The sequence below is a fragment of the Xenopus laevis genome, chromosome 2S (assembly GCF_017654675.1).
Source record: "Xenopus laevis strain J_2021 chromosome 2S, Xenopus_laevis_v10.1, whole genome shotgun sequence".
Lineage (NCBI taxonomy): Eukaryota > Metazoa > Chordata > Amphibia > Anura > Pipidae > Xenopus > Xenopus laevis.
This window is the reverse complement of record NC_054374.1, coordinates 28,003,129-28,014,202: the sequence shown is the minus strand read 5'-3', so window position 1 is coordinate 28,014,202 and position 11,074 is coordinate 28,003,129. Positions and strand designations below refer to the sequence as shown.

The window sequence follows — 11,074 nt, the reverse complement described above, 5'->3', positions numbered from 1 at the left end:
GGAGTTTTCCTGGTATCCAGTCCGACACTGCCTGTATGTCTGGATATCAGGTCCAAACAGAAGTGTTGCTGGTATCCATGCCCTTGTGGAATTAACAAGTGATGCTCTAACACACAATCCACATTCTTCCTGCCCAAATGACTGACAACACCCCTTCCCTGCTCATTTGGGAAGCAATTTGCCCCTAAAATTGTCCCTGCAGTGGAAGGAAGAAACCTGTCACATGATACAGAATTATCACCTCACTCACCTGTTCCTATAAGGAAAAGCAGATGGATCTGGTGCCTGGGAAGGCGGACTCTCACCAACCAATCGGGTCATTTCTATCTCAAAATCTTTTGGCACATTCTGGATGTTGGGTTCTGTGAATCTTACCTGGAGGTGGATGTAAGATGCCTTGGGGTATATTTATCAAAAAGTGAAGTTAAAAGTGAAGTTCCACCACTAGAGTGAAATTCCGCCACTCTCCATTCATTTCTATGGGATTTTTATAGGCGTATTTATCAAAGGGTGAACTTTCACTTTCACCCATTGATAAATACGCCTTTCAAAATCCCATAGAAATGAATTGAGAGCTGCGGAATTGCACTCTAGTGGCGGAACTTCACTCTTTGATAAATTTACCCCCAAGTGTCATCTAAGTGTCTAGAAACCAATGTAACAAAAAGGGCTCTGAATTAGGGGGTGTGATAAGAAACTGAGGAACCCCACACAGAGACAAAAAGGAAATACAGACTTACAGAGAGAAAGGGAGAAATATCCACATTAGTTCATAGAGCTGGGACCCCACGCGGGAGGTGAAGAAGCCTGGGACTTGTCTGTGGCCATGTGAGTCTATGATATTGGGTAGATCTGCTCCATTCCCAGACTGGGATTCAGAATCTTCTCCCTCTGCAGCGGAAACACCACTTTAGTCAATGCATTGGTAGTTCGCTTCCACTCAAGGATTAGACCCAGCAGTGAGTCCAGGGGTTTTAATTCCCTAAAATGTCTTAAAGTGATACTGACACTAAAAATCTTCTTTTCAAATTATTAATCTACATCAAAAGTTACCTATAAGTCATGTTGATCGTTTTTCGCTGAGTGTTCTGCTTTTGTGAGTAATTGTCACTTGAAGTTCCTAAACCTGACTGTTTTGCCAACCTGACTGTCTCTTCTTAGCCTGTCAGAGTTTCTAATGCTAACGGACTCCTGCTACACAAATATGGCAGCCCCCTCATACAGGCACATGGTAGTAAGAAAGGTTAAAGCACCAGGCAAATACTTGCATGGCAAAATTATAAATAGCATTCAAAGACAATGTTATGATAGATAATAAAAAAAACTATTTTCTGATGTCAGTATCTCTTCAATGAGACAGAGCAAGAGCACATTAGAACATTCTAGTACCTCAGGTACAACACTAACGTTGGGTCATTGGGACGTTATACACAGGGGGGCTCATACATATTCTAAAACGATATCTTGGGGTACTGAACTGCTTGCCTGGATGGACCCTGGTGCCACTGACCCCTTGTCTCCTGGTATAACCCAGGGTCTTCTTAATTCCTTGGCCTCTTAGATCACCGTTGGGTGGGAGCTTTAGTTCTATGAACAGGTCCTGCAGCAGAAAAAATTGGCTTTTTGTAACTTTCATGACCATTTAGCTTTGTAGTTGTAACTGATACTCCGACAATGATCACAAGGAATCTTCCAGATATGGCACAGTACCTTGGCAACGTCACTGTGGCTGGTCAGAGAGAAACTGTGCCCGGTCAACTGGTAGGCTACAGCCTCGATCTCGCTAAGCTTGGCCTGCATGATGTGTTTCTGGATCTCACACTCTTCTGTGCTGAATCCAATGCCGTTCAACTCCAGCAGTGCCAAGCAGTACTGAGTGGGCATCTCTACATTACAGAAGACAAGTAAGGCATCTTACAAAAAAACTGCCTCCTGGGCTCCTCACTAAGGAGGAAGAAGTGCGTCTGGAACAATCTCACAACACTACTGAGTACTAGAATAATATATATTAACCCGCCAGTGTACAGGAACCAGAACTTCTAACAAATGTACCTCATAGCTTCTCCTTCTCCAGTAAGGGGTCAGCCTAGCTCATGGTGCTAAAGACTATGAATGCTTCAATAGCAGCTCTATAGCGCCCCGTCTGGTCACTGTTGGCACTCACCCCTAGGCTCTGCACCCCCTAACCTGTGCCCAGTTTGTTTGATACCATGTTATGAAGAGTTCGCTTCTTGGATCCCAAGGTCTAACAACCAGCAAGCCACCCAGGGATGAACGTTAGGACTCATTTAACAACATAAAATCATTATGCTTCCTTTAAGAGGACAGCTGACAGCTCCATCTCTCTGATGAAATAATGCAATAATTAGGCATTAAACCCTTAAATAGATTGTTTCCCTGCAGCAAGAGCTACAGGTTAACTGGGGAATGGTTGGATGTTCCATTGCGTTGCATGATCAGCCGTGGGGGGTCACAGCAAGTACCCAGGGAGAAACAACAATAAATTAGTGTAGACTCAATATCTGGGACAAAATCCCTGGAGGGGTTTCAACAGAAAATTAATCCCCAACATCTTTCCCTGCACGGATTATTTTTCTTTATTATGGAATGTCACATCAACTGGCAGGGGGATTGCACGGTGGTTTCAAGGCAAACTGTCACATAAACAAGCGAAACAGTTACCGTATGGAGATATATTTAGAATGTGAGTGCAAGTGGGTGCAATTTACATTATCAGCAATATTAAAGCTGCTTTGTCTGTTCTCCCTTCAATAAAAATGTAGCTGCGGGTCTGTGCCGCCCCCACTGGCGGCATACAGGTATTACAGTTTAACACACTGCCCACATGTTACTTCTTGATGAAAATGCAAACATAAAAATAACCATTTCATTACAGTAGGTGCTAAATTTCTTGCCAACGTACGTATATGTGTAATAACAGCAATTATATTCTCGTAAAAAGCATGAAATGGAAACTTATTTAGTGGAGATCAGGGAGATATTTATAGAAAGCTGGACTAAAAATCCCATCCAGTGAGGCCCCTGAGAAAGGCTCTAGGAGCAACATTCCATGTTATTTGGGAAGACAAAAAGGTTCTTTGAATGACATTATTCCATACATTTAAGGATGACAATGTACATTTCATGTAAGTGCAGTAATATTGCTATCTTTATTCTGCATCCAACTAGTGCTCTTTAGGGCGACATCACACGGGGCACTTTTACTTTGTGTTGTGCGGTTGAGCGTAAATACGTGCAAAATGAAGCCCTACTGAAATTAATGGAAGACGCACTATAGCAATTCACACTGGGCGTTTGCGAGCCAATATCCGCCATGAGACACCAGCATTTGTGTTTTCCAGCAGAAATGCCAATACACCAAGGAAACACCAAATTATTGAACTCTATGGGATCGGCAGGTTTGGAAATACACTTCACATTTTCAATATGGAAAAAAAACTCTTTCAAGATGGATTGCACATGTACGTATTTGTGGCGATGTAATTACGCTGCATATTGGCGATCAGTACGGTGACATTTTGCATGTACATTGCTTTTCACAAAAGTTTAACAAAGTTCTTCCCAGCAGAATTGTGGGGAACGAGAAAAAACAGAAATGCATGATGGGAAATGAAAACTACGGGCTGAAAACTGCAAATTATCATGGGAATGTGGTGTCATTGGCGTATTTACCACCCGACCGCAAGTTTTTTATAAACACTCTGTGTGACCTTGCCCTTACAGAACTAATACATTTGCCAAAGTGACGGAATTCAAAAGCAAGTTTTTGAACCTTATGATCCTCGAAGTGACTGGCGATGGAGATTCGGCATCCCAGGAGCAAGGCCTAGTATTGCTTTATGAAGTTGTACAGGATGATGGTGGACTGGATGCCTGCTGTGCCAGTCTGCTGCAGAGTGGACTGGAGATGCCACAGTTGGTCCTTCACTGACAGAGTCTGGTCCAGAGGTGGTGGAGCCAAACTGGAGCAAATATCTGTAATAGGAGAGAGTTTACTCATGGCAGCCAATCACACTTCTCATTGCTGCTTTTATAAGAAATAGTGCCTGTCATTACACTTGGCGGTGTTATGTCTATTGGACTATTGTTCTTCTCTGTGTAGGTTTAGTACAATATAGAACATTCACAATGTTAAGTTGTACATGTAACGGTATCTGTACTAATCAGACTGAACATCTAGAAACAGCAGAGCGGAGTACCTTGCTTAAAGCGCCCTCCAATACACATGTTAGATGTTGGTCGGCTGCTTTCTCTGCTCACAAACCAAGGACATGGCGAACCTGCTCTGACTTTTCCATTCCTTTAAGAGAGTTAGGTCATTGGCCACATCAATAATGCTGAACTCCCCAGAGCTGGAAGGAAATGCTGTGGCAGAGTCCTGAGAGAGCTGCAAGGTGAAGCCTTCATCAATCACAGAGGTGTCTTTGCCACATTAAGGCCCAGGAAAGATGCTTTTTTTGATAATAACATGCAATGGCCTAGGTGGCCTTTCCACAAATCCAGGCCTGAATATTATGCAGATGAAGAAAATATGTTACATTCAACACAATGGTATTGAATGTAACATATTTTCTTCATCTGCATAATATTCAGGCCTGGATATGTGGAAAGGCCACCTAGGCCCGGGCCTAGGGCGGCAGGATTTTAGGGGGTGGCATGCTGCCCAACCACACCCACATTGGTTCAAAAACACTGGGGATGCGCTGGAGATACAATCATTTTTTTAATTTCCCGTGCGCCAATCCCCATTGCTCCAGTCCAGATGATGAAGGGGGGGGACAGGGGCGACGAACGGCAGTGGGCCTAGGGGCTCCCACTATGTAAATCCGGCCCTGATAATATTTGCTGTCATATTGATTTTATTTGTTTAATGTGAAAATAAAATAAAATATTTAAAACAAGACCCAGGAAAGACCCTTGGACACAAGTCAGAACCTTCAGCTAGTGCATCTGACCAGTCATTATCCATTTTGTGCTCCAACCAAGCTGCACTTTCCAGAGACTCTACTCTTGGCTTCTTAGCAGCAGACTTTATTATTTCAATCAGCCTCCCTGTCTGACTCTCTGCAGGTGCCGTCGGAGGCACAAGGTCGTTCTTGCTGCCCGGACCGGAATCAGAATCTCTCTTGTTTCCAGGCAAAGCAACAGGGGAGGCATTCAGACTGCTGGCATCTAGAAAAGACTGATAGTTTTCCAGAAATTCCAGATCACTTTCAGGGCCTGGGTCATTTGTGTAGGAAAAGCTTGGAAGAAACTCTGTGTTTTGGAGGAACAACCAAGGGCTGCAGTTGTGGACTGCCAAAGAGCACATATTGCTGACTAAGGAGATTTTTTGCAGGGCTTCCAATTGTAACCTCATTTATCTGTTCTTCTCCAGTTGGCAGAACATAAATACATTAAGTATTTATAAGCGGAAGAGCATCAGCCATACTCTGGCTCTCAGACATGTCCATCCTGTGGTATCCGGAATGCTGGGAACATGGATTTTTAGAAATGATGCCCCTTAAGGTAGTGGATAACTCACAGAAACCCTTCCTTTGTACTGTTCCAGTTGGGGGTTTTATTTAGGAAGCAGTTTGGGGGCTGATCCTGCTCAAGTCTATTCACTGAGGAGGTGGAAGCTCCCAGTTTTGGGTCATCTGTATTTACTAATGGGTGCTCCTCGATGGCCATTATCATAGATGGAAACTCTTTCAATCCAGTGTTACGGTGGTTATTGCAATCTATTCTACACTGAACCTTAGCCGAATTCTGCTCCTCCAGGGGATTCATCATTGTGTCCCCTACATGTGAGTAGGCCAAACAGGTACAGTTTTTATTCCCTGGGGAACTGTGTTGGGATTAGAGGCCACAACATCCGGCATTGTTTGTAAGTGCTGCCCATGTAGAACTCTGAAGCTGCACAGGGCTCCTTTCTCCAACACAGTCAGATTTGACTCTGGAATTCTTATTCTCTGCAGTCTTTTCTCTTCTATCCGAGTTATGTACATATGGCTCATTTATCCGGTTATTCTGCTGCAGGCGGGTCTCACATGTCTGGTTCTGCTGCTGCGGATGGGGCTGTGCACTCTTTCCTGGTGAAATTAAAGCATTCTGTGTCACCCCAAGGGCAGAATTATTAGCAGAACCTCTGCCAGAGTCCGAGGAATATTTCAAGCTTGACTCCGGATTCCACTGGCCAAGTCATGCTTTAGGAGTCTCCTGACCTCTTCCACAATGAGTTGCACAGCTTCTCTCTCAATCAGGCCCTTCCGGACAGCGAAATGCACCAGGCTGCCCTACGCTCTCCTGCTGCCTCTTATTCCTTATTCACCGCTCTGCACAGACTGCAAGGCAAGGGGAGAATAAGAAATGAGGATGTTTAAAGGGAAAGTCCACCCATAAAACTATGTTTTTGCATAGTGAATGGAAATATAACTTTAAGCATCTTCCCAATATTCCTTATATGAATTCAATATTCAATATGTCATTGCTACTGCCAGCAGTGTCTGCCTGGATGTTCTTATTTTCTGCACTGGCAGTTTTGACTCCTGTTGCAAGCCAGCAGCCCTGACTTCTGCTACATTGTAAATAAACCCAGTGGGAATGAGAAATATCCTCATACTGTACTGTCTAAGGGAAAATAAATGGAAGGCCACACATATTTCTTGCTGGAGGATTAATATACAGCCCCTTGAACTGCATTCATTTAGGTAATGCTCTGGTTCAGCCTGAGATTGATTTTTCCCTATCAGCACTTTGATAGGATCATCAATAAAAATATAGGAATAAAACTGGCTGCCTGTCAAGTATCTGCCCAGACTCTGCAGTGAGTATTTCTAGGAAACCAGAAATCATTTCAGCACAAAGAAGATGGAGGCCAAAAAAAGAAAAACTTATAATACAGAACGTTCTCTCACAGGCAAAAAGCTCACATAAAACTGGACTTGCTATGTCTTACATGTACATATCTGCTTCCTTCCAGGTATCCTGTACACAGACATATGTACTTCCTTAAAGGTATCCTGCACACTGACCTATCTATTTCCTTTTCAGGTACTGTACCATGCACACAGACCTATTTCTTTCCAAATATCCTGCATATAGACCTATCTATTTCCTTCCCGGTATAATGTAGACAGGTTTGTCTACTTCATGCCATACATAGGTCTATCTAATTATTTCCAGTTTATTTCCAGGCCTTTCTACTTTCTTCCAGTTAAGTGGTACACATGGGTCCATCTACTTGTTTCCAGTCAATAGATTCTGCACTCAGAATGAGTATCTAAACCCACAGAGCTTCTGAAATAATTTTATGAATAGTGAATAATTCGTAACAAGAAACTATGACTGAAAGGCTGCATTTGCTATCAGAATATTGCCCTGTACCTCCCTGAAATCTCCCCAGGCTGCAGGGTATTAAAGAAGCCCATATAAGGACTTTTAGCCATTACAGGCAGTTGGAATCCTAAGAAATATATTCCAGTGTGGCAATAAGTTTCCCAAAATGAATGTAAAGCAATACTTTTCAGCTCTAATCTGATGACCTCAAAGTTAATCATTGGCATCAGCTACAAATCAAAGTTCTCATTCACTCTCTCTTCATATCACGTCTAGACTACTGTAACTCTCTTTTAATTAGCCTTCCCCTCGAGAGACTGTCACCTCTCCAGTCCATAATGAACACTGCTGCGAGGCTCATAAACCTCAGCAACCGCTCCTCCTCTGCCACTCCAATCTGCCAATCCCTGCACTGACTTCCGCTACCTTTCAGAATAAAATTCAAATTAATGACCCTGACATTCAAAGCACTTCATAACTCTGCCCCACCCTACATCTCTCATCACCAAACCGATTACTACTCTACTGACCCGCTACTCAACTCTTCTCTCATTACCTCCTCATACGTTCGCATTCAAGACTTTGCAAGGCTGCACCCCTCCTCTGGAACTCTCTCCAACGGTCTGTCTGACTTTCTCCCAACCTTTTTGCTTTCAAAAGAAAAATACACTTTTTAGAGAAGCCTACACTCACTCTGCTTAACTACCAAATGCAATACCACATAAAGTACCACATCTCTCACTCACTTAATTCGATCTTGTCACCTCCCACACCTTGTGTCTTATTCCCTTCCCTTTAGATTGTAAGCTCCTTTGCACAGGGCTTTCCTCACCTTTTGTACCGGTATTGGTTGTGATGTATGTAACTCCATATGTTCCATGTATGTAATTCATGTGATTTAGTTGTATAAACACATTTACTTCACAGCGATGCAAAATATGCTGGCGCTATATAAATAGATGTTAATAATAATAATAATAATAATAATAATTCTGATAGATTATAGGATTTATAGACTAACCTATCTATATCAGTGTCACTATCACTTTAATGCCTGGCTCCTTTATATCCCCGGGGCATTAATCAGTCTGACAACTCAATTAATGTGACTCAAGCCAATCAGAAGGTGCTAATAATGAAACAACACCCCAGCCTAGATACCGGCCATCAAACAAATCTATATTCTACATTTTTCCTCATCATCATCGCAGCGGCCAGCACAGGGTTAAACTGTTGCGCTGATGAGAGGTGGCATTCGGAGTTGGTTGTTGTCACGTCAGAAAAAGAGGGAGAGTAATCAGTGATATTTCTCAGGAAAGCTGCTGATAAGGTCACTCACCTCTTAAAGGGCACTGCGTTCTTTGGGGCAGTCTCCACGTCAATGACATTTCCCCGTGCCAACTTGGAGATAGTGACTAAACCGGAGTTGTACAGGGCCCTGGCCTGCTGGCATTCACTCAGCAAGTCGACACGGACCACAACACAGAGCTCCCTCTGAATCCCAAAGGTCAGGTGGCTCTGGAACTGGGACAGCAGCAGCTCCATGTTCTGCCAGCCCAGGCAGTTGCTAAAAACCGTCACCATACCTGAAACTAAGGGTGACCTAGGCAGGAGTACGGCCAATCAGAATGCATTGGGGAGGAGAAGGAAGAAGGAGGCTACTGGCACTTAATACGGGCAAGGAGCAGAGGAGAGGTGGGCATAGGAAATCCGGTGACGGAGCTGAGGGGGTGAGGGGTAGGGGGGTCGAGGAAGCACGCAGAAGTGACGTCACGAGTGTGGTGTGCTGAAGTCACTTCCATTGAATACAGCATGTGACATCATGCGCACAACGCAAGGGTGTCTAGGGCGGCATCAGACCTAAATACAGTCCTGCCCATCATAGTTCTCGGTTTCTTCAGAAAGTATCAATAAAGGCCATTTTCTATGATGAAATCCAGCTGTTTAACAGTTCTTCTCTTTCTGCATCATTTGAAATCCTGGCAGGGAAGGAGGGACTAAACACTGATGTTACAAATTGTAACAACTTCTCCACAGCTTACAGACAACATGCAGGAACTACATAACCCACAATGCATTGCACTGGGATGTTCCTTTCCTTATTGAAATCACATGTACGGAACGCATTTTAGGACATCCTGCAGCGAAATACCTGTCCTTCATGCGATGTCCTATGCCTTCGGAATGGCGCATCAGTTGCTTTTACCGTCACTCATCGTCCAAATCTGCAGTCACACCTCTGTCCTCTACCCTCCCTTCTGAGCCGTCAGTCACTTCTGAGAAGGCATAGGACTTCGCATGAAGGACAGGTATTTCGCTGCAGGATGTCCTAAAATGGGTTCCGTACACGTGATTTCAATAAGGTAAGGAACATCCCAGTGCAATGCATTGTGGGTATTAACAGTTACACACATCTGTATCACCGCAGCCTGGGTACAGCAGTATTGGGGCACTTTATAGTATTGTGGGGGGCCCTAGAGCTGTGAGAGGTGCTTCTGGCAGGAAAGCAATGTGACACCTTATTCTCATTGAAAAGCCAATAGGCAGAAGGGAAAACTCCTGATAAAATTGAATTCCCTATAAAATTGCTAAGTGGGAGTCAGTTACGGCTCAGAGGTTTTTGTGTTACATTGGTCCTACATCAACCCTCTCTCTGCCGCCGTTGCTATGCATTGGACCGGATACAACTGGGAGCACAAGTACCAAATAAATCCAAGAGAACATTGAAGGGAGGCACTAAATCACAAACAAACAACCCCACTGTACATTTTACACATTCATACAAACATATCTATATAACTAGATCATTAGAAATTGTGTTCAATGCAAGTCTCGCGAGGATTGTGGGGGGAAGGCAGGCGATTGCCCCAAAATACCTGTAAATAAAAAGTTTTTTCTTTGGTTACAGACACAAAGGGAAGGATGAACAAAGCTTTCTCCGAGTCTCCAGCACTCGCTTCAGTATCAGCAACTCGGCCACCAGTGTCTTCCTTGCGCTCGGAGGGGCTGGAATTGTGGGAAGAAATGGAAAAGAAAGGGTCCTGCTGAACTACATTTTCACCCCTTGGAGACACAAAACTCACCAGAATAAACCAGGTTCTTCTCCTCCAGCGCCTGACCCAACATGAGACACTCCACCTGCCACTCAAACATTTGCATCACCCCAGGCTGCCATATTTCTCCAAGACAGTTTTAGGGAGCCCCCAGCTTACCAGCATCAGTTTTTCTGCAAAGGCATCTGGGACAGCCATGTGGGCCCCAGGCCTGTGGGGGGAAAGATCAGCTTTGGGTTTTAAGGGGCCCAGTATCCCATTCCTAGTGAGCTGGGGAGAGAGGGTTATTTCCAGCATCAGACTCTAGGGGAAGTCTAAGCGTCGGGGGGTTTTATCTATGAAACAGGACAGTTCCCCTTTATGAAGAGTCACAATAAAGCAGAGCAAGAGCCGCCAGTTGACCCACTTACCACTAGTACAGACACTGTCATCGAGTCGCCCCAGGGGGAGGGATGAGCACCGGAACAGAGAGATTGGCGCCTGAAATCTGGGTCTCTTAGCCCTTTTGTTTCCCCAAAACAGATGCCTGGTGGGTGGGGCTAAATAAGATGTAGTCTCTGTGGCTACTGGACACCACACTGGCATTCTGTATGGCATCACTGCTGTGTCCTGACTCTGAGCTCTGGCATTTCTGTGATGTCCTAGACACGCGAGCTCTGGGTTTGTTGTGGATCTGTCTG

General features: G+C 44.2%; 1 protein-coding gene across 1 annotated transcript; it reads right to left on the bottom strand.

Moving 5' to 3' along the window:
• Nucleotides 1–5,832: 5,832 nt before the first annotated feature.
• LOC108708876 (DNA polymerase theta-like) lies at nucleotides 5,833–9,398 on the bottom strand. The gene is made up of 2 exons (XM_041583515.1): nucleotides 8,681–9,398; nucleotides 5,833–6,347 (listed from the first exon to the last, which is right to left on the bottom strand). The coding sequence occupies exons 1-2, from the start codon at nucleotides 8,923–8,925 to the stop codon at nucleotides 6,320–6,322; spliced, it is 273 nt and encodes a 90-aa protein (XP_041439449.1). The 5' UTR covers nucleotides 8,926–9,398; the 3' UTR covers nucleotides 5,833–6,319.
• Nucleotides 9,399–11,074: the final 1,676 nt, after the last annotated feature.